Here is a 24,511-nt window from a genome sequence, read left to right as displayed (position 1 = left end):
CTTGGGAGGATAAAGAGGCTTGTTGTAGGGGTTGCAGTGCCAGGAATACCCTGCACTCAGTATAGCTGCTACTGCTTCCCACATTCCTCTCCCTTTAGGACAATACCAGCAGGCAGGTGGGCATACTCTTAGTGATTTCTTGTGAGCTTGTTAGAAGAAGAGATCACCTTACCTAGCCATGGTAGTTATTTTTCTTAGTTTGTCTTGGAAAGCAAAAGCTGAAATTTAGCTCAAAGGGAAGAGCAGGCCACTTCAGATAAATTACATGTAGTCAGCTAAAATCCCACCCTTTGTAAAGAATAATCATAGAATCCCAAGGTAAAAGGCTCTCTTATTGCAGTTGCAAAAACTGCTTCCTTTCATTATGCTATTCTGCACATTATACATGGTTCTCTGCTTACAAAGCAAAAGCCAGGGTCATGGTCATAAGTAATTTTCAGTTGAATACCAGAACCAAAAGAGTACAAGGTTGTGCAGGCTAAAATGGTCTTATCAATGACCTCAACTGTAATTTCACATTGTATATTAACTCCTTGGGGAAAATAGGTGTCCTTGAAACAAAAAAAAAAAAAAAAAAAAAAGTCTGCATTAATTTGATTTAATAAAGTAAACCCAGAACACTTACCAAATGAAAGGTGAGCTTCAACATACAGGCTTTCACTGCTCACCTCAAATACAAAGAACAGAAGGCTAAACTGTCCCTTGGCACAGTGAAGCAGCAGTGTGCATGTAAGGAGGGAGCCCCCTCTGATCACTTTGTGCTGCCTGCATTAAGGCTGGCACCAGGTCTTGACTGTGCACTCAAAGGAGCACAAAAGACTGTTCTGGAGATGAAAACTCCTGAGAGTAATTTGCTGAAAAAGAAGGCAAATAAAGCAAACCCTGCTCTACATGCCACAGCCATGTCATCCAGAATTGCTGCTCAGCCAAGCAGAAGGAAGGGAAATGACCCAATGCATCTTACAAAACTGCTACAGGAGTCCAGAGGCCCAGTGTTTCTCCCCTTACTGGAAATGCCACAGTTGTGATGGGAATCCTGCTATAGGAGTCTGCTTGTTTTGCCCATCTGCATACCATTATAGTGACAAGACCACTTTAAATAAACTTACCAAAGCACTGGAGCTTAACAGGGTCATAGTATGTGCCTTGTTTGCAGTAGCACTCATAACCTGGCTGCGTATTCAAACAGAAGCCGTTTTTACAGATTTCTTGGCCAAAGAGCTGGCATTCATCAGCATCTGGGGAGAAAACATGAAGGCTGTGTTACCATTGTTATTATGGTGCCATGTAGACAAGCAAGATAGAATAAATCCTATACACTTCTCTGTTCAAGCAAACTTCAGTTTAAAGAGAAAATCCCAGGAGCACAGATATCCACAGAAAAAAAACCCCTCAGACAACTGGTATGGAAGAGGCTATGTAGCCAGAATGGAAATGGAAAACTTGGTGGACCCTTACTTCTCTTTGTCAGAATTAAGTCCCATGGCACAGAGAGACTGGAAAAATCTGCAGTTTCCCTTTCGTTCCTTTGGTACCACATTGCTCCTAACTCCAAGCAAAACAGATGAACAATATAGCCTGTATTTTCCCATATAATTTGCTTTACTGAAGGTGTTCCTACCATGGATGTAATTTAAGCACACCATCTGGTTACCAAACTAACTAATCAGTTATGCTTATGGATGGACTCTGTGACTACTCTTCTCTTTGCATAGAGTTTGGTGACTCTGCTGTGCACAGTAGGAAATCTTCCTATCTGCACTGCTCATGGCTTTGTTGCTTAAAGCACAACTTGAGTGCAGCCTTCCCCCTCACAGGACCAATTGTGTCTGTGGCTGAACACTGGGTGGCAATCACTACAGAACTAGTGATGGCTGAAAAAGAGAATCTACCATGCTTTCAAATGAGGCTAAACGTGTTCAAGGAGGTTTCATGGAAAATATATGCCAGCTCATATATTGCTTTTCACAGTTGTACACATTTTTTCCCAGTCTTATATTTATGTATTTGTTACTGTTGGAATTCCATTCACTTCCTTTTTTCCAGCCTACTTTTCATTTGCTAGACCTACTTAGAGCCAATCTGTTAAAGCAAGGTTTGCAGTGAAAATGGCAATAAAAGGCACAACCTAAAGTAGGTCATTCTTCTCTCAATACCAATTGTTTTAATTCACTGTCTTCTATATATTTACTCCCCATTTATATTCTGGGGAAACCATAGATTTTATCCCAAAGCTATTATTTCCAGCTGTACAGTAGTTTTAAAGGGAAATCATTCAAATGTTTGCTTTTCTCCAGAAGAACTGAAAGATCTAAAAAACTATTTATTTTTACATCCACTCTTCCAGCCACTAAGTGGCTACAAACATTAAATATTTTGACTGTTTAGCAGCAAGAATAATGCAAAGATTAATAAAAAATGTCGTGTTCACATCTGTGGTTTTCCTGTGGAACACGAATTTGTGTCTGGAGAAAAATGGGAGATCCTGGAAGCAAAACCAAGGAAGGCTACCAGGCTATTCACTTCTGACAGATAATTCCAATAAGAAAACAGGAATTACTCCTACAAGCAGAAGCTTGTGGACAAAAGCAACAGTAACATTTAAGTTAGTGTAGCAGAGAAAGATCACATTATGAAAAGAGCACATTAGTAAAAGTTATTTATCTGTTTAGTGTTTGTCCTTTGTGCCATTCCTAACACAAATTTACTGAAAAGGGAAAAAGTCTTATTATGACAGGGATTTGAGGAAGATATTTCCAGGTGGACTATTTCAGTATTTATTCAGTATACATTTCAGTATTTATGGCAGCTAGAGATATCACCAACCCTGAGGTAGCACAAAAACAACACAGATTTTATTTGAGACTAATTTGGATATGCTTCACACACAGCAAGTTCCAAATCCTCATTGTGAATATACACAGAAATCTTAGATCTCTAAAGATAAACAACCCCCTTAAACAATCCCTCAACAAAAATACTCTCAAAGACTTTAAGACGAGCTCTGTGACAGTCTTAAAAATTATTAATATTGATGGCTACTTCTCAAAACTGAAAAGAAATTTTGCTGATCTCACTTTTCCTTCTTGGTGATGACAGCTCCCTCCCAACTTCTATCACTCTGATTTCTTTACTACCACTGGACTACCAACAGTAATTATTCTGTGAAGGTTTGTAATGAAAATATCGTTGCTGAACTTCTCTTCAGTTTTAATATTCATTCGCCCTTGCAGGCCAAATGTTCAACAGAATTCTCTCCTCTCTTCCTGCTCCTCATACATATATTTACAAATTTAAGCTGGCATTGTATTCCATATGTAAATAAGTATCTGTGGTTTGTGGTCACAGCACCTATTCTCACAGCATATAGCACTTAGTACAAATTAAACCAGAATATTACAGAGACTGTGTAATTAACATTCTTAACAACCTGTAGAATGATTTTCAGCAATGTTTTGCACTACAAACTGTTTTTATCACCTAATAAAATTTGAATTAGTATGCTTACATTCCTGGCTCATATTTCTAGTCAATCAACTACCAGAACTTCTGAAATAATTAAACTTAATACAAGTCAGTACTGACCTTTGTAATTCTGAGCAAGAAGCCCGTAAGATGATTCTCCAGAGGGAATGAAACCTTTTCCTTCAGGACACAAGTCAGTAAATTCAGCTGGGAGAGAAAGAAAAAAAACTTATGTTGTTAAGAAGAAGGTATTCACATATGTAGTGTTACATGTATTTCAGGGTACTTTGAGATATTAGCCTTGTTTACATCTATCAGGCAATCATACACACCTTTAGTTTAATGGGGGATGTTAAATGCCACAGCCTGACTTGCCCTTGCTCTCAGTTTGCAGAGAAAAACCAAACCTCACTAGGGTGCCTACAGCATCACACAGCTCCAGGCAAACTCATTTCTCTTGCTTTTTGGCAGGAGAATGTGGCCCTTACTAGGTTTCATGGTGCACTGCAGTTATAACAATACCAGTAGCCAAATTACATTAATTAAAGCTAGCATGGGCCTCTCTGAGCTACGCTGCAAGCTGTAATCTAGGCATACTCCAACTGAGATACAAACCCCTGTCCACATTCTTCAGTCCTCACACAGGCAAAACACTAATTGACTGCAACAGGAGAACATGGTGTGCATTACAGAGAAAAATTATTTCAAGTGTCTTGGAGACTATACAGAATCAAACAAACCTATCCAAGCAGAGAGGCCCCTTCTTCATTTTGCTTTTCATTTCAATTTGACCAATTCTAAGGTAGCTAAAACAGGAATTAAACATGATGATGCATTTCTGTGAAAAGTCATCTTTAGCATTTAATCCCAAGGTTTACGCATGTTCTCTCTTATGTGATTTTTTTCCCAGCTGGATTCTGAAATTCAGCCATCCCTGTTTATGTTTCAAGTACTCTTCAAAATTTGTGACAAATATCACATGGCTCTGTTTGTCTAATTTAATATTTCGAGGTTATACAATGGTCTGCAGAGAACATTATTAACTGATGTTCTGTAAGTTGCAAAATGTAAAACTAATGCCATAATATATATTGGTAAGCTCTCGTGCTGTAGAAACAGCACTACAAAGAATAGCTGCAGTCTCAAAAATATTATAATGGTTACCTTTGTTTTCCAGCTTGTGGAAAAAATCTAAAGTGTTACCATAGCATCTGGAAAAAGCTCTTGTGAGAATCCGTATTTGCCTAAAATCACTGTTCAGTAACAGGCTCTTTTAATCCCTAGGGCAAGAGCAGAGAAGCCAATGGATTTACACCAGGTACAAATTATTCTTATCACCCTTTCCTCTGTAGAGGGTTCCTATGGATAAGTCATGACTAAATACTAAAAAATATGGGATTTAATGGGCAAGCCTTCTCTAAAGGCAAAGCAAACTCTGTTAACATAAACACGATGCTTCAAAAGCTTGCAAAAGGACAGAAGGCCTCCTCTTACCAGTTCCAACGACAGGGCATGGGAAGATTTCACAGTTATCACCCCAGCCAGCACCCAAGGTACAGCAGCATTCCTGTTTGGTTACGTTGGATGTCAGCACGTTGTCACAGAAATTGGCATCATTCAGATTGTAGTAGCACTCCTTCTTTCCATCTTCCTGTACATCAGCCTCTACTGGCACTTCTAAGGTAGAAAAGAAAACGTAAACCACACAAGATGACACATGAAATTAGTCACTTTTCCAGGAGGCCAAAAGAGCAGAGAAGAAAATGGTTAGGTACAAATTTTGGTTTAACTTTTTGACATTAGAAAGAACGATGGAAGTCGATGACTTTCCTTTGGCTTTTTCAGACCTGTTCTCCAACTTGACCATAAAAGGATTCCTCCACTTTGCACTTCCATCATTTTCAAGCAATGCATGAAGTACCTACTCTCATGTTCTGCTACTAATGGACATGGCCAGCTTTTGACATATGCTCTTCACATACAGAGGTAAGCAAATATTACAACCTCATTTTTTCAGATAAAGGAGTGAAGGCATGAACTGAAAAGACTCAATTTTCAAAAGAATGAGCATTTACCGCCCCTTTTAATTTCATTGTGAAAAAGCACACTCCACATTTGAATACAATGCCCTTTATGATTTTTGCAAAAGTAACTTACTGACTCCACGGTAAGCAGAGGAATATAATACAGATGTCAAGTTAACTGACTCTGTGTTTAACTTTAAAATAGCAATCCAGCCAAGAAAGCAGATTTATTGCCTTAAGCACGGACTGGGTCCTCTCACAATATTTATATGGACTGAAGGCAAAATAGTCTGTCCCATAGATCCAATAAATACCCTATTACTATAATAGTCAAAGACCTTTCAAAAGCAAGGCACTCCTAAAATACCCCAAGAAGCAATTTTGAAAGAAAAACCTATTTAAAGCTTCTGTGTTTGCAGAACTCTGTTTACCTAACATTTCACTTCACAAAAATTATCATCAAGGGCTCAGAAGTGTAAACTACCGCATAAAATTGTTATTCACCCTTGATCAATATGAAAAACTTTTCACAGGCCATCAATAAAGTCATCAAGTTCTAAAATTTTGTATGCTCACATTTATCAATCAAACCCAAAACTTTATTCAGGAATTTAGATAGATAAATCTTGAGGCGACTAGCTCATTTCCTTTTTATCCAGGGAAATTCTTTATGCTTAGTACTTAACAAATGTTTAAGTCACAAAAAACCTTTTAAAATTATTCCATGTTGGCTGATTTCTCACTCTTTGAGATTTCATTGTTTTTACCCAGGCTCTTGTACAATAAGGTCAGCATGAGACATTTCTCAAGAAACACAGCTATTGAGACAGGAATCAGAACCTCTATTTTATAGAGTGGCAGTGCATTTCAAGATGCTACTGCAACAAATGTTGGCTCCATGGTGCGGCAGGAAAACTGGAACAGAGCTGCTACCAGAGACACGGTGAGATGACTCGCACAACTAGGGCACTGCAATAAACAGCTGTAAACTCTTGAGAAGGGACAGGCAGGGAAAGAGAGGCTGTGGGGTAGCCCTGCGTGTTAGCGAGTGTCTCAGTTGTCTGGAGTTGAATGATGATGATGATAGGGTTGAGTGTTTATGGGTAAGAATCAGGGGAAAGGCCAACAAGGCAGGTATCGTCGTGGGAGTCTGATGTAGACCACCCAGCCAGGATGGAGAGAAGAAATATTCTATAAGCAGCTGGGATAAGTCTTGCAATCCCTGGCCCTTATTGCTGTGGCAGACTTCAGCATAGCAGATGTCTGATAGAAAATACTACACAGCAGAAAGGAAGCAGTCTAGGAGATTCCTGGAGTGTGTGGAAGAGAACTTCCTGACATATCTGCTGAGGAAGCCAACCAGGGGAGGTGCATCACCCGCCCGTCCTTCTCTGTTCACAAACAGCAAGTCCTCTGAGGCTGTTTGTGAACAGATAAGGATGGGTGGGTGATGTGATGGTCAGAGGCCATGGCGAGAAAAGCAATCAGGAAATGATAGTGATTATGACTCTTTGGAAGTGAGGAGGGGTGCTAGCAGATCTGCCACCTTGGACTTCCAGAGGGGAGACTTTCACCTCTTTAGGAGACTGGTTGAGAGACTCCGTAAGGCAGCAGTCCTGAAGGGCAAAAGAGTCCAGGAGTGCTGGATGTACTTTAGGAAGAAAATCCTGAAGGAGCAGGAGCAGGCAATCCCCCTGTGCCGAAAGATGGGACAGGAGGGAAGATGAACAGCCTGCCTGAACAGAGAGCTTTGGCTGGAACTTGGGAAAAAAAAGAGAATCACCTCTGAAACAAGAGGCAAGCAGCTCTGGAGTGGGCTTTAAGATCTCACTTAAAAAGTGTTTTTGAGGTGGGAGCTTGAAGATAGTGATGTCTAACAAATGCTGAAGGAATTAAATTAACTTCAGCTCTTGCTGTTTCAATCCAATCACTGCCCACCCACACTTCCCAAAGCAGATGGAACAAGGGAACTTTACTGGGCATGCAAATACTAGATCCATTTGGAGAAAAGCAGATTTAAAAATGTCAGCATGGGTTGCCTATTATTGCACTTCAATAATATAAACATGTGTAATAGTTCTTTTGGTTTCTAATTAGACACAGACAATTGGATTTACTTCTATTTTCCTCAGAAAAGTGACTTCAATTTTGGGAGGCTAAGGGGTTGGCAGACACCTCCATTCAAATTTAGTATGATGTTGCCACCTACAAGGCTTTGCAGTTTTGCCAATATAACTAAATCATACATTAAAGGATACACCCAGCTGGCTGCTTATTTCAGCTTTGTTACTTTAGCCTGTGGTCAACCCTCATCTGATAATTACAATTTTCCATAATGTGTTGAATTTCATCAATTGAGGTGGTTTTGTGGTATCAGTTGCTATCCAATAGGAACTATATTAAGACTATCATGTCACAGAAATCCAGATGAACTAAATCTGCCATTCCAAGGTGAGAGAGCAGTACTTCAGTCACCAATTTATACATTTTCCTTGGCCATTTGCCATCTGCCTAACTGAATTAAAGCCAAATCTTCATTAGAAGAGAAAGTGTGGCTGTTTTCATGCTGCTTATCAGAGAAAGAACACCAGAAGCTGCCTTGGAAGGAAAGGGATATGGTCTCATCATGTCCTTGTTTATTCCCATTTTACATATCATGTGCTGGTTTCTCCTCCCATTATCTGTTCAGCAGCTTAAATGGCTGTTGTTTACACAGCTGTGAGTGAGGGTTAGTCAAGAAGGTGTCATGAATGTTTGGAAAGCAAATGAGACACAAACCTTTTTTTCTTTTTAAACCAAGACCAGTCTATGTCTACAAGCTTTTAATTTCTCTGTCATAGATTATTAACCATTTAGTAAACAGGCTGTTTCTGAAACATACCTAGTGATTTCACTAGGTATGTTTACAAAATATGACAGAAAAGGAATACTTATTTTTTTGTATCATTGTTTCTGTTTTTTTTTTTTGGTTAGAAAATGTAAAATATCTCTATATCTAAGGCATGCCGGTAAAGGAGAAGAATTTTACCCTATTTTTGATATAACTGTTCTATTAACAGCCTATGAGAGGAATTCTGTGTAGTTGCTGCTGGATTGTATTCTGAAGTATTTCTTAGAAATAGATTTATATACCTTAGCATAACCTTAATCCTACAATATCCTTAGTATACGTTTGATGCAAAAACATGCATCAGTAATATAGGATTCAGTGGATAATATGGATTAGCATATGCTTAGACTTCAGCATACACTGAAATATTTGCCTCAATAGTGTTCTGTTAACAACTGTGATCTGAAGAAACCAAAACATAGACAGGATCTCAAATACTGCAACTATGTACCAACAATGCTTACAGATGCAATCAGAAAACTGGTTTGCAAAAATGAAAAATAGTCATTATAACTTCACGACTTCTAAAAACTCAGCAAATGATGACTCCGAGCAAACAGCTTGAGTAAGAATTTGAGTAACAATTCTCACTTTCAGAATCTGATTTTCAAGAAGACAGTAAAAGTATATTGGTATGTGCCTATTATCAGGGTGTACTTGTTTAGATTTCTCAACTGACTCCACACATGACAAGCTAACACATGCATGTACAGTGCATATAAATATACCTGCATATACACAATTCAGGAACTAGTGCAACTGATGCACACATAAAACTTACAGCTAAGACTTCGTCCACAGACAACTGAAATTCACTTAACAATAAGAAACCCCATAATGTTTAGGAATTTTAGAATCTATACTCATGCACCAAATTTCTAGCCTTAAGGAACCTTATGGATCAAATTTATTAACTGTTACTTGGCAGCCTCAAATTTTTTGTGCTGGTGGTTGGTTAGATTACAGGGGGGATTGATTTTGTTTCAATATTAATCAATCTAGAAGGGACTTATGGTTTTGGACACCAAAACCATGATTTTGACTTATAAATCCCATCAATTACTGTTAAATATATTACCATAAATAACTGGTTGTATTTCATGTAGCCAGGAGAAAGCAACATCTAAATTAGCTGTAGGTACCTAAGTGGGCCCAGGTACCTTAGTGGAGATCTCCATGGTGATCTGTCCCTGATGCCCCCCAGGACACGGTTGGCCCTCCTGGCTCCCAGACCACTGCTGAGTCTTGTTCAAATTGCCATCAACCAAGACCCCCAGGTCCCTTTCTGTGGCTCTGCTCTCCAGCATCTCATTCCCCAGCCAGTCCATACATCCAGGGTTGTCCCATCCCAGGTACAGAATCCGACACTTTCCCTTGTTGAACTTCACACCGTTGGTGATTGCCCAGCTCTCTGATTTGTCAAGGTCTCTCTGCCCTCAAGGGACTCAAGAGCTCCTCCCAGTTTTGTATCTTCTGTGAACTCGCTCTGTATCCCTTCCAGTCCTGTGTCCAAGTCATTTATGAAGATGTTGAAGAGCACAGGGCCGAGAATGGCGCCCTGTGGAACCCCCCTAGTGACAGATCCCCAGTCTGATGTCACCCCATGCACTGTAACCCTTTGTGCCTGGCCCATGAGCCAGTTGCTCACCCATCCCATGATGTGTTTATCCAGCTGTGTGCTGGACATTTTGTCCAGAAAGATCCTGTGAGAGACAGTATCCAAAGCTTTACTGAGATGAAAAAGATTACATCAACTGGCTTCCCTTGATCAGCTAGGTGGGATACCTTGTCAGAAAAGGGAATCAGGTTTGATAAGCAAGACTTTCCCCTAATGAAGACATGCCAGCTGTGACCAATGACCATGTTGCTTTTCAGGTGTTTTTCAATAATTCCCAGATTAATCTTCTCCATAACTTTACCAGACACTGAAGTGAGACTGACAGACCTGTAGTTGGCAGGACCCCCCTTCATGCCCTTTTTGAAAATCAGGACAATGTTTGCCATTTTCCAGTCAGCTGGGATCTCTCCATACTCCAAAGACTGCTCAAAAATGATTGAGAGAGGCCTCACAATGACATAAGAGGCTCTTAGAGTATTCTTGGTTCAAACCCATTAGGTTGCAGAGGCTTACAGGGATCCAGATGGAGCAGCAGATCCTGCACAAGTTCAGGGTCAGTTTATCATTCTCATACCATGGTCCTCCAGCTCAGATGAACAAGACCCCCTTAGCTTGTGTTGAAGACAGAGGCAAAGAATGCATTAAATGTCTCTACCTTGTCTGTGTCCCTGTTTGTGAGGTGACTATCCTCATCCTGTAATGGGCCCATGTCATTTCTGTGCTGCCTTTCTCTATTAGTGTATTTGAACCCCTCTCCTTTTTATTGTCCCCCACAGTAATAGCCACCATCAACTCCAATTGAGCTTTGGCCACGCAAATTTTCTCCCAACAGTGGTGAGCAGCATCTCTGTATTCTTCTCATGTTATCTGACCTTCCTTTCACTGGACATATACCTTCTTTTTTTGTCTTAGCTCCAAAAGAAGACCCCTGCTCAGTCAAGCTGGTCTTCTGCCTCACCTGCTTGTCTTTCCATGTTTCAGAATTGCCTGTTCTTGTGCTCCTAGGCAGTGGAGCTTAAAAAGTAAGCAGCACCAAATGGACCCCCAACACCTCCAAGAGCATTTTCTCAAGGGACCTGGCTAACTAGCTCCCTGAGAAGCCTGAAGTCTGCTATTCTCATATCGTCAGAGCTGAAGCTGGCAGTTTCCTCTTGTCATGAGATTTTAAACCTGATTGCTTCATCGTCTCTGTATGCAAGACAGACATCAATCACCACTTCAGTCACAAAACCCTCCTTGTTAATTAAGCAACAAGTCAAAAAGGGCATCCTTCCTAGCTGGCTCCTTTAGTACCTATACCATGAAGTTAGCATCCTGTTTGAGCAATCTTCTGAATCTGTTTGTGCCAGCTGTTTGATGTTCCTAGTTAACATCTGGCAAGTTGAAGTCCCCCCAAAGGACAAGGGAAGTTGATTGGAGGTTTCCATTAGTTCCTCAAAGAAAAATTCATCATTGTCCTGGCTAGGTGGTTTAGAGTCGAGTCCCACGATGACATCCATGTTATTTGTTTGTCCCTTTATCCTTACCTGGAGACTTTAAACCATACCATTGCCAAACGTAAGCTCCACACATTCTAGCTACCTCACTGCCTCACCTGGCTTGCCTGAAGAGTCTGTAAACATCCAATGTGGCACTCCAGGCATAGTTTCACCCTACCAGGTTTCTCTTATGCCAATGATGTTGTACCTCTGCAAGCACTGCTATTGAAACATTTCAAGTTTTGGCATGCCACCCCAAATCATACTTGTTATAATCCTCAGATATTCAATGTCCATTAGAGCTCCTGGATTCAATGTTATGAGACCTGTTAGTAGTATAATAGTCTATATGAGTAGTTCAAATGCGTACTACACCTTGCCACAGTTAAAACCACAATATACTTGAACTTATTATTATTATTTATTACTATTATTGATTATAACTTGAAATGCATAGAGATTGGCAGTTGCTAGAAATTAATCACAAATAGCTTTATATAGTTTGTTAAAAGAATAATTGGTGGTTCAGAATTATTATTTCTATTTCTTAATAGAAAGCATGCATTTTTTTCTCCCTTAGGAACAAAGATGTATAGAACAGTAGATTTTCATCTCCTACAGAATAAAGTTCTTTCTTCCTTTATCTTTTCTTATTTCTGAAACATTTCCTACATTTTATGAATGGTAGGGCAGAGAAGAGGGGAATGAGACAATTAATCCTTGCACAATTTTTTTTGCACTTTTTCGGGTTTTTTGACTGGAAAGTGACAATAGGGGCTTAAATTCCTGATGCATACACTGGGAGGATTGTTTCAAGGCACAGCTAACAACAGACAAATTTCCAGCAAGTGGAATCTAAATAAAAGGAAGTCTTGAGAGCCCTAAGGGTAAGAAAAGCGTGAACAGCACTCTACAAATCTATTGGACTTTAACCACATGTAAGAAAAGTCCCAAATTAAAGTAACATTTGAACAAATGTCACCTATTTGCACTTCATACAAGGGGAACAAACACTTCTTTATGCACAAAAATAAAGAATGAGAAATAAGCAGGAGCTGGGTGAGCCAGCCTGAACCATAGATATCTGTAACAGGATAACACAGATTAAGTTCTTCCTTTCTGCCTTTTAAGTTGTGCCTTCCATAAGCATGGTGCACACTAATGCTGACAGATGATGTCCATATGCACCATGGGAGCTCTGGAAGCACCACGCCTGACTTGAGTATGTGGCTTGTCAAAGCCAGAGAGGATGTGTGGCTATTCCAGCATTCTTTGCAGCAAGAATAGTTTATAAGAAAAACTAATAACAGTCTTTTCTCCTTTTACTTTGGAAGAAAAGAGGAGAGTAAGAACTCTATTCCAAGTACTGCCATTTTGCCTTACTCTAGTCCAAGACCATATGACGTAAAGTACTTCTCATTAGCTCCTTGTGGTTTCCTATGAGAGATCTTGATGACCTTATCAGAGAAGACACAAAGGCAAAGCATGTGTTTTGTTAGAGCCTGACAAAATCTGGAGGGGAAGGAAGAACAGTTACTTTCCAGACTGATCACAGCAAAGCTGTGCTCACTGCTGATAGCATCATGGAATTAGTACTGACAGTAGAGTATCCATCTGTTGAAAGCACAATCAGTCATGCTGTGTTCTTCATCCCCATCCTCCCCACAGTAATGTTAGGGTATGTCCTCAAATGTCCCTTGGATGTGAGTTCTTTTTACATGACTCAGGTCCTGTGCTAAGTTTTTAGTTCTAATTTCATCAGCTAGCTGAACTCTCCTGAGTACTGCCTCCTCACAGGCCCAAAATATTCATCAATCAGCTGTTAATGATATTTCACAGGCACTTCTTGAGTGCTGCTGAGTGCTACACTCAGTGATCTAAGTATTTGTGACAATTAGGTCATGGATATTTCAACCCTCTTTACAAGTCTGAAAGATCACGAGTGATAGGAGAAAACAGCCACAGCCTGGAAGCTGTAAAGAGAGCATCCTGGCCAAAAAGCCAGTTCCTCTAAGGCTTTCCAGAAGCTACATCAGCCTGCAGTGTAAGAAAACAAGGAAAAACCACCAAGATTTGCCTTCTGAAAAAAGCTATGCAAGTAAATCCTATCATTTCTTATACTCTGTTCATCCTCCTGTGGGTTTGTTCCTTTCTCCAAACTGGATCAGTGTAGAAATGTGAAGGCAGCTTTAAGAGTTCTAAACTATTTTTCAATTAGTGTATTTCCAGTAGCATTTTCAACACCCAAAACACTTTATAAGAAAAGCTCAAAAATCCAGTACAATGGACTAGTAGGAAATGGACTAAAGCAGTAAAGCAGGCAAGGACACTTCAAGAGAGACTGACAACAGAGGTAGTTTGACATCAATGTAGTGGTTTGGGTTTTTGCTTTCCCAACAACCTTCTCTTAGGACTCATATTAAATCTAGATAATGCTAATAAGATAAGACTATTGTGCTGATTTTGGCTGGTACAGAGCTCTTCACAGTGGCCAGTATGGGTTTGTTTTTTGGATTTGTGCTGAGCACAGGGTTGATAATATAGGGTTCTTGTTATTGCTGAGCAGGGCTTACATAGAGCCAAAGTTTTGCTTTTTGTTCTGCCACACTGGTGATGAAGTTGGAGGTGCATGGGAGGTGGAGAGGAGACACAGCCAGGACAGGTGACCCAAACTGACCAAAAGGATATTCCAGACTGAATGACATCATGCTCAGGATATAAAATGAGGAGAAGGAGGAAGAGAGGGGATGTTTGGACTAATGGCTTTTGTCTTCCCACATCACTGCGACGTGTGATAGGGCCCTGCCCTCCTGGAGATGGCTGAACACCTGCCGGCTCATGGGAAGCAGTCAATTAATTCCTTGATTTGCTTTGCTTGTGTGGGTGGCTTTTGCTTTCCCTATTAATCTGTCTTTATCTCAACCCGTGAGAGAGCTTTCTAGGGGAGTGAGTAGGTCGCTGCTTGGGGCTTGGTTGCCATCTAGGGTGAAACCACAACTAAATATAACTCCTGGTTTTAATAATATACTCCCTTAAAAATTGTCCAAGCATACTAATGGGTGTTCATAAAAGTTTGGACAAAAACCAAAATCACTCAGGCCATAGACTTGATTCCATATCAGATTTCATTCATACAGTACAGTCAGCGAGACTATTTACTCTTACCTGTAGTAATTGCTCAATATTACTGCCAAGCCTGTTGATGTATAACATTTAAAAGGTGCTTCTGCTCTATTTTCCCTGCTAATGATTCACTGACAACATATTCTGTCCTAGAAAACCTCCTCTCATGCACACACTTTCAAGACAATGACAAAGTTTTCAATTTTTCTGCTGTAGTTAAAGCAACACCAATACTGCAGAGCCAGCTTTGCCTTTCCAATGGTTCAGCATGCAGTTGAAATCATGCCAAGCATGCAAGAATCCACTGGCAGTTTACCTGGTGAGGTACGGAAGCGACACTGTCCGGTCATTGGATCGTACTCCTGGCTTTCATCGGAGCACAGACACAGGAAAGAACCATCAACATTTTCACAGAGGGCTTCGCCACATACTCCACTCAACATTTCACATTCATTCACATCTGGGGAAAAAATCCAAAACAGAAATCAATTGAGACCACCTACCGACTGATCTTTTATCTGCTGTATCTGTGCCAATACTGTCTGCCAGATTACAGATGTGATCTCTGGGGAAGAATTAAAAACTCACTAATACCTAAGTGGATTCATAAACAAGTAGTAAGTCCTTTGAAATAAAGACCCCTGAAAGTTTATAGACTATTCGTGTTGATTAGGTGCTGATTCTAGACCAGAACACAGTTTTTTTGATGCTTTTCTGTGTATTCTTTTATTGGGATTTAAGACTCAGAGTAATTAAATTTGTTTTCTTATCTTTGTCATCAAACTTTCACTAAACTCAAGGAGCAAAATGAACAGGCTTTGGTGAGATTCAGACTGCATAACAAAAAAAAGAATTCATTTTCCTTCCCAAAATACCATTTTTCTTGTAAACAACCACCAAACAGAGAATTCCGCAGCCCCATTGCCACCATATGTCTACACATGGACTCACAGGCTGCTCTGGGATCCACAGAAGTTGTGCCCAGGTCACCCAGGGACCCCCACTGAACACTGCAAAATTCCTCCCTCCAAAAATTCCACATATTTTTAACTTAGATTCCATATACCTGCTAACTAGCCAACCTGAAATTCTTTTTTGACTGATAGAATTGTCTGTTGTTTAAACAAGGACCAAATACTACCAAGATCATTTAACTTTATTTTCTTTTTAGTTGCTAACGTCGACATTTGAAAATCTACTTCTAATGCAAGAATCTCATTAGTAGATAGAAATTATGCTGATTAGTATCAGAAATAGTAATTTCTGTATCACAATTCAGAAATTCCTATAACTGAGTGTGGTCTAACTTGTGAAGCAGTATTTCATCCTTTTTACCTCTTGCCTATCAAAATCTAGTTATCTGAATAAATGTTGATTTTTGTGTGTTTTTATATAAATATGAATTTTAACTTAGAGTTTGCTTGCCTTTAAAAAATGCATCCAGATTTTTCTTTATCTTTTTACTGGCTTCCTGTCGTAGGAGATAAGTCTTCTTTGGAGAACATGGCCTAGTCAGGAACTAGTGACTTGATTTTCCCCTAAATTGTTTTGGATGATAACTGACTTCAAAATTTAAAAGAGTATTTTATACTATACACTATTATACAAGAAAAAAAACCAAAAAAACAAGCAAATGTAGTATTTTGTGGTTCAGAATTATTTCAGTGGGAGCTCAAAATTAAATTTAGTTTCACACCATCCTTTACTTTCCCATTTTATTTTTTACTTTCTTTGCTTCATTTGTTTTCATCCATGAAAAGTCACTGTATGACAAAATATACCTTGCTATGCAGCAAAGTAAGTGTCAAATGGCATAAAGAATTTCGTAACAAAACTACGTAATATATTAGAAAATGCATACAAACACTCTGTAAAACTTCTAATTCCTCCTCTCTGTTACCAGTAAATGTGTTTCATCCCGAGTCTGGCTTGAAGAAATTGCTTAATGAATACCTCTCCTTGATCTGGTATTAATTTTATATTACAAACTTGTGCTGCCTCAATTCTCCAGCCATCACTATTAACAACAGATCTGGAAACCTATTAGTCACAAAAGAAATGCGCACAATTTATGCATCTACAAAAATCTCACATCATTTCAAGGTGATAGGTGTCTTTCCTGGAGCTGGAAGCTAATGTCAAAATCTGTTTAAACACCATATGCCTCGGGAGGTGCCATCTAATTCGGCCTGGCTGTGCCACATTCCAGATGTTATTTCCTGCAGGGGGTAGTGCAGGGTTCTGGTTACTCAGCTAAGAGACTAAACAGATGTGGCACTTAAATAGGCTAAAATATTAAATTCATGCTATTATATTTGTGAATGGTTCTGACAGGCACAAACAAGGAGGTTTCTTGGGTTTTTTAAAAGAAATAAAATAAGTGGTTCAGCTTATTTGCTGCTGCCTTCTGTTTGCCCTAATAAAAGGTATTCATTAAATAGAAAAAAGTAAAGTTTCCATTTGGCACAAAGTTCAGTGAGTAAAGAAGAGCTCAACCCTATTTTACTATTAAGTGGCATAACTTTAATAAAAAAATGTCCTGAAAACAAAAATGTGAAATGTGTTTTGTTGGAATGCTGTTTTTGCTCCCTTGAACTTTGCAGCAGTGACTGCTAGCACCCATGAGCTCACCTGTACAGCCTTGCCCCTCCTGTGTGTCCTGGTAGCCCTGGTAACAGAGGCAGCGGTAGGAGCCATCCATGTTCTCACAGAAGCCATGAGTGCCGCACACCGTGCCGTTCGTACACTCATCCACATCTGCAGGGAGAATTGCAGCATCAGAGAGGCTGTGTGACAGCCAAAGGCACACACTGACTGAGTGCAGAACACCCACAGATGGGCCACTTTGTAAACAGATGCAGCTAGGCCTCGACACATTGGGAAGGAACACAAGGACAAGACACATAAATTAATGGAAGCACACAAACAATTTAAGACATTCTTTCAGTGTTAGCTTTGCAGTAAGTGTGTCAGCAATGGGCAGCTGCCTCCACCCATCTGTTTCACCAAACGTGCCAACCACAGCATGATGTTACATACTACAGGCTAAGGCATAGTTTAAATAATTTCTCTGACTGACTTATAGATTCTACCAGTGCCCTATTATACAGTCAACAACACAAGTGAAACTGAACTCACTGCGCCTACAAAAAAACTTCAAGGGTATAGCTACATGCCCTGCGCAGAAGTGCTGCACAGATTTCATTCTGGCTCTCAGCACAGATCACAGTTTCATAGTGTTAGTGGTAAATATCTGTGGACTGAGCCTTCTGTCTTAAGTCCTGTAAATTTACACATACAAGTCATCTTGCTCAGGTGCACAAAGTAATTCCAATGCCAGAATGTTTTCTCTACTGGTCTTTTCATTTGTAGTTCCAGTTTTTTTGCCTTACAAGTAAGTCACTTGCACGTGTAAGTTTGTTCTTTGACTCAGCTGCCCATCAAATTACAATGAAGCAGAGCTGCTTGTGGCAGACTGTGGTTTATTTTTGTAAGTGTGTTATAAGTGCTAGGAATGCATTATTTTTATCTCCACTCAAAGTAAGACCTAAACCCAAAGCCCTGGCCATATGTGGTCATCAAAGATGCCATGAGGTGCTTTTCAGGAGGAAGAACACTAGCTGTGAACCTGCCAGGATACTAGGATTTCTAAATTCCTTCTGCTTTCTATATTCCTCTGCAGTCTGAAAGAGAGAAAATGTTGCTGTATTTCTTTCCTAAAAAACATTAAGTAAATCTGCTGCTTTCCTTCTGCACATTTCCTCAAGGGATAATTGCATTTTAAATGGGGAATAAAGTGATTTATCTGATGCTTGTTCCTATCATTAATTCTGCACATTTTGGTAGCCCTTCATGTGATGGAGCCTATCATCATTTTACCTCCAGTGAAGGCCTTTGGCACTCCCTGAACTAAAGAACTGTTGGGACTGAATCCTGCAGTGCCACAGAGAGAAGGCTTCTCCAAACAGGTGAGCCTGGTGCTTTTCTGTAAGGACAGAGTAGGGCTCAAATGTAGTCCTGCCTACTCCTCCAGCTCTCCACAGCTGTGTCAAACAAAAACCTAGAGAACTCAGCAAAGATGCACTGCAGTCTTATCCTGACAGTACTCACCGACCAAGGACTTTTTTACTTTTAAATTGTGATTTATGCTCAGCTGAAAGGGAATTCTTGGTCTTTGAACAGTGTGGTCAAAGCCCCCCAGGCTACCAAAATTTGAGCAGCATGTCATTACCATCCATGCCTGTTAACTCTTCTGCTGCCCTCCTGCAACCCAATTCACCTGCACAAGCTTTGTGTGCCTCAGGGACTGGTGTTTTTGGGATCTTGAAAACCAGCTCCACCTGTGCTGTGGTGGAGTCTGAACAGATCTGGAATCACATGTACACTTTTAAAAAGGCTAAAAAACCTGTCTGACAATTTCTGTACCAATGGAACCAACTGTTAAATTTTAACATTTTTCTCAGAAAGGCATGTAGTTTCATGTGAGGATGTTTAAGTGATTGAAAACTCACTTCTCCTACTGAACTGATTCATTGGTTAACAAACTTCAGCCCACATATGAAATGCAGGCAAAAACTACACATACTAAATACACCAAAATCTAGGAAACATGTATGAGTATAATTGATGGTTATAAAAAAGTACTTGCAGATGGAACTGGCAGAAAAATTTATTTGGTTTGTAAGTAAGTTTTGTAGTAAAGGTTTTAATGGTCTTTACATCATGATTTATTAAACAAAGAAAAAATATTCAAGGCATTTATTTTAGAAAGGGCTATTGTATTTGGCAAACAATACAATAGCCAGTATGCTTATTCTCAAGGAATTGAATACAAAAATTTGGATGGTTTCTGGATATTGAACATATTGAAACCTACCACAAGTCCCTCCTAGTAGAATTAATTCAGCAAGGCAAATAAGCAACTTATCTGTGTTAAAGACTGTCAGAGGTGAAGGGTCAAGAAGTACCTTTTATACCTTTTCCTTTTTAAGTCCCCAGAGTGACAGAATTATAAAAATATGCATATGGAGTTACTGGGAGGAAGACAATGGAAATTTTTTACAGTTGTGTTTTTCTGGTCCCTTCTTCTTGCTGCTGTATACTGTCCCTGCATAACATATTTGCTATTAATAGTCTCATGTGATCAGCAGAGTTTCACATATCTAGTAAAAAAATCTGAATAATCTGTCTCTTAATCAGAAAGCTCTGTTAAGAAAAGGAATTCAAAATGAGTAAACAATGGTGACTTGACAGCCTGGAATTTCAAACAGACAATAACACAGTGTTTGTGTTTTCAGTGAACAACTAAGGTTAAATAAGAAGTTCCTGAGCCATGGGACAGTTCCTGTTAAAAACCTATGCAGAAGAAACTACAACTGGAGATTTTAGAATTACCCAAATTACAGAACTCTTCTTACTTAAAACCTAAATGTTAAAGGAAACAGGGGAATGGTTCATGCAGCTGGATCTTCACAGGTAAAACAAGGTAATTGGCTAAAAAAGCCACAGAAACAAAACTTGTGATTGTAGCAAGTGTCCTAATTCAGTATATAATACTGCCACAGAAGACAGGTTTTTTTCTAAAAAGTACAGTCTGAACATCTTTCAGTGCATGGGATATTACAGAGAAGGTCCAAGCACCAAATATTTTTCCTTGTCTAGACAGTTCACTCAAAGGACTCTTTTTTACAGCCGGAAAGGACATTTGTTTCTTTAATCACCCCATAAAGAGTGAGGCTTGTAATCGGCAATTCTCTTGCTACATGGAAGCAAAGTCAGGGGAAAAAACTAAACATGAAACTAATATATCCTATGTCTATAGAGTGACTAAAGCAGTTCTCTGTAATTAAAACTTATTTTGGAATCATTAATCAGTGCTGCCTGCTTTAAACAAAAGGCAAGATGTTGGCACTCACGCACACTTTTGTGCAGTTCAACACTGTGCTCCTGTTTTCTGACAACCTGAACAAGATGAAGGCAACCTCCACCTCAAGCATGATATTTAAATCTCACTGAAATCTACTTACACGGCAATATGTCTGGAAGAGGAACTAGTTTCTAAGACAGGCCTGCAAAGTGATTAGAGCAGCAGAGCTATGATTCTGAAACTTCCAGGGCTACCTATAACATGCATCCATAAAAAGGAAGAAGTAGAGGTGGGAGAGCTCTGGTGGGATGAGTAAGTTTTTTTGGACTGCCTGCTGTAGCAGTGAGAAACCAATGAGAGACATCTGGGATGGGACATGGAGACAAAAGAGATGCTTGAGGCAGAGAAGCTTAATCATCAGAGAACCTCTAACTTGAGGCTTTGCCAACATATTTGACTAGTAGCCAGCTGGGTAAAACACCATCTTTACATGAACCCCAGAGAGCTCAACAAGAAACTAAGGAGCACTCAGAGAGACTCCAGTTCAGAGAGCCTGGTGCAGTCAAAATTTCTGAGCCTGGGGCCAGGCTGCAGTGGAATGTCACTGCTGCAACAAAAGTTTGTCTACACCTTAAAAGAAGACACAGTCTCCACAGCTGTTCAGTTTACTTTGGCCAATGGCCACAAAAACTCCATACCAGAACTAAACCACATGAGGATCTTAAATGTTTTGTGCTGTTGTTGTTTCAAACTTCAAAAAAACCCAAGTCGAACTCATACAAAAAAAGTCTGGAGATACGGAAAATCTGCTCCCCAGGTTCAGAGAGGTGTGTGAATCCAGGAAAATTTCCTCAGGTTCTTCCTCTGATGGTATAAACAGTTATTCTCACTCACTTAACTAGAATTAAATTCACAAAGGCACTTAGTGTAAAGAACAGTAGCTCCTGCGGCTGGAAGCCACACTCTTTCTCAGTATGTCACACATTTCTTTTGTTTTGTTCTGCCTTTTAGCATGAAGCTGACACCACTACAAATATTGACACTGATGCCATCAGTGCTCCCTTAAAATGAGTTTTTTCAAAACTATGGAGTTTTTTTATTAAAATGACAGAATGGAGAAACTAATTGTGGTGGAAAAGGAGCGCTGCTGCTTCAGAGACTAGAAGTACCTTTGCTTAGCCAAGTTATTAAAATACTTTTCCAAGTGCTGAATATAAAGTCTGATCTGTATTCCATACACAACACCAATTACTTGTGAAGCATGCTCAACTGGTTTTGTACTCGTTTTACTCGACATTAAAAAGTTCCAAAACTAGTCACAATCCTGGAAATAAGATCTTGTGATTTCATCTTTCTCTATTTAGTAGAAGTTTGGCTTTTTTGTTCTAATGGAGATTAACTTTGTGTTACTTCATCATATATGATAGCAGCCTTTCCCTGGAAACTGCTATTTTATTAAATGTCAGAGATGCAGAGGAGCTCATTGTTTCTGGTACAGCTCCTAACAGTAGATGCTAATGACTTCAGATTTCTTTTTTAAATTGTGTTCCTTTTCAGTTGTGCTTTTTTTAATTTCTGGGAGTTTGCTTTCACAAGGTTAATAAGCATTCTTCTAGCTTCATTTTGAAATAAAGTGTTTGCTTTCTACAAAGAGAAGGCTGTTTTCTTCTCTAGCCACTTTTCCCCCTTCTTTTATAGCTATGCTCAAGAGTGAGGCAAAACACCTGCTACTACTTTTCTTGCAGAGCAATTGAAGATATGTGGCCATATCCTTCCCAAATATTGGGTGAAATGTATACATACTGATGAAAGAATCCACGAACATGCTTTAGAATTATCCCCATTACTTCCAATCATAAAATACTGCCTCCTCCATGAATCAGTGGAGTTACTCAGATTCGCTTTCTCTAGCCTACTTGACCAGGCTTTTGTCTTGGCAGTAAGAGAATATTTCTTTCAACTAACACCATGATTACAAAATGAAGTAAATGTTTAGAGAGAAAAAAGCACTAAAGAACACTGGAGAATTTTTTATAATTACCAATAATAACTAAAACACAAATGGTGTGTTTGATGTTATGCTATATCTAAATATACAGCACTTATTCCCTGACATCAAGCATAACAGTGTTCCTGCCAGCACAGTATTTCATTTCACGAGAGATCACATTACTAAATACATGGCAGGTTATATGCCAGCTTCGGTAATAAAGCTGTAAGGCTCATTTTCCTCTGGTATAAGCAGGGAGATGTAACAGTCAGACACAAGTTTCAGTGTACTTCATCCACCAAAGGACAAATGTTTTCACTATAGTTCACCAAGTGAACTATGAGAAGAATTGGCCTGTGAAAACCAATCACATATGGATTTACTGGCCTATAATTTGGGAGAGAGAATGTTGCTTACTTTTTGGGTGCTTGAGATCCCCTACCCATTGGTTCTAAGACTGAGCTCTCTGCTCAGTGGTTCCCCTCAGCATGCATCCAGGTGAAATACTACCATATTATTTTTCCCCCTTCTGAATTTTTCCAACAAGCCTTACTGCCTTGAACACTCCTCTCAACCATAAGAATAGCCATTCTTCATCTAGTTAGGGGAGAGTTTATTTTCTATCAGCATCACTGACTTCACAAAGCCACATACTTTCTTGGTATCACTGGACACAAGTGTCCTGTTTTAAATTCAGTGCAGGAGAGCAGCATCACTTGCAAACGTGTGTACACCATTAGCAACAGGATATATTTGCATGACATAGCAACATAAAAAACATAGTTACCCTTAATTCCAGGCTCCTGGTTGATGTTTCTATAAAGATCTAATTACTGCTATTTACTCCATTTCTGCCTTTTCAAAATGCCTGAAGTTCTATAACAGAACTACTTGATTTCACTACAACTTCTCACTAGAGTTACTACTCCATTACTTAATCTGTATATTTTAAATAAAAGTTTGGACAAGCAAGGTTCTGCTGTCTTCCATACAGCAATGAGAACATTCAGGTAGCTCAGGCTTGCTGACAATGCACTTAAGCTTCAAATTAGATAATCCTGAATATTCATGCATGTCTTACCCACAGAAATTTAAGTGGCAGATTTCAGAGTTAGTAGTGACTGACTGACTACTTTTTTCACCCTCCTAACAACAGCAAATCAATGGGAATGAATTATTGTAACTCGTCTCACCTTCACATGTTCTGCCATCTGCAGACACAGAAAAGCCCCGCTCACATATGCACTGGTAGGAACCATCCGTGTTTAGACACTCTCCATGTGGTGAACAGAGGTCAGATCTCTCACATTCATTGATATCTGAAAGCACAGAGACGTTTAGAGCTTTACAAATCATCACAGCCTTAATATTATGCCTAAATTCAATTAGTCTTAAAAGCAGCTTCTATTTCCACTGGCCTATGTAAATCGCTGTGTGAACGGCTCATCTTCCAGAGTAACCAAAGCTCCTGGGATCCTTCTTAAACTCTGTATGGATGTCAATATGTTCTGCTGCATCATACTCTTGCTACACCACTCTGTGATGAGGATAAGCAGAGAGTGACTGGTGGGAAATCAGCATAAGCACCACCCTAGCACACATTTCTTCTGTGTTACAGGTATTCTCAGCCCCATCTCGGTTGCTGCACAACAGTCAACTTTGGTGTCTGACTCCACATGTTACTAGCAGGTTTGGAGCTGCATCTTTCCCAGAAGGCTGATTTTACATAATTTAAAGCCAAATGCTCTGTTTTGCTGATGGGGAGTGGGAATGATCCCAAAAGATTGCTATATAAGAGCTTATCAGTCTCTTTTGTTTCATTCTATTTTTAACTTAGGAAGCATTTTTCAAACTTGTGAGTCTGATAAACAAGTATTTCCTTTTGATTGATGTCTCATGTGAGCAACCAAATCTGCCCTCAGAACTTGAGGACTTTAATATTTCATTAAGGTACTACCACTTTTATATAAATCATCATTCATGTTGTAGTTGTACTTTTGTATTTTTTGCTTTACAAAAGCCCATTAAGAAGCATTCAGTATCATGCTGAAACCAAG

General features: G+C 39.5%; 1 protein-coding gene across 8 annotated transcripts in view; it reads right to left on the bottom strand.

Moving 5' to 3' along the window:
- The window catches only part of LTBP1 (latent transforming growth factor beta binding protein 1), a 189,435-nt gene that overhangs the window by 18,538 nt on the left and 146,386 nt on the right, over positions 1-24,511 (bottom strand). For all 8 annotated transcript variants that reach the window (XM_071429915.1, XM_071429922.1, XM_071429938.1 and 5 more), the window contains 6 exons: positions 23,648-23,773; positions 17,230-17,355; positions 14,915-15,058; positions 4,960-5,142; positions 3,586-3,672; positions 1,110-1,238 (listed from right to left, as the gene is read on the bottom strand). In XM_071429915.1, the coding sequence (XP_071286016.1) occupies positions 1,110-1,238; positions 3,586-3,672; positions 4,960-5,142; positions 14,915-15,058; positions 17,230-17,355; positions 23,648-23,773 (795 nt within the window). The remainder of the gene's footprint in view (positions 1-1,109; positions 1,239-3,585; positions 3,673-4,959; positions 5,143-14,914; positions 15,059-17,229; positions 17,356-23,647; positions 23,774-24,511) is intronic.

Source organism: Agelaius tricolor, unplaced genomic scaffold, assembly GCF_023055355.1.
Source record: "Agelaius tricolor isolate 1412-34295 unplaced genomic scaffold, bAgeTri1.0.p SCAF_1, whole genome shotgun sequence".
NCBI lineage: Eukaryota > Metazoa > Chordata > Aves > Passeriformes > Icteridae > Agelaius > Agelaius tricolor.
Note: the sequence above shows the minus strand (reverse complement) of the source record. Positions and strands in the feature narration are given on the sequence as shown.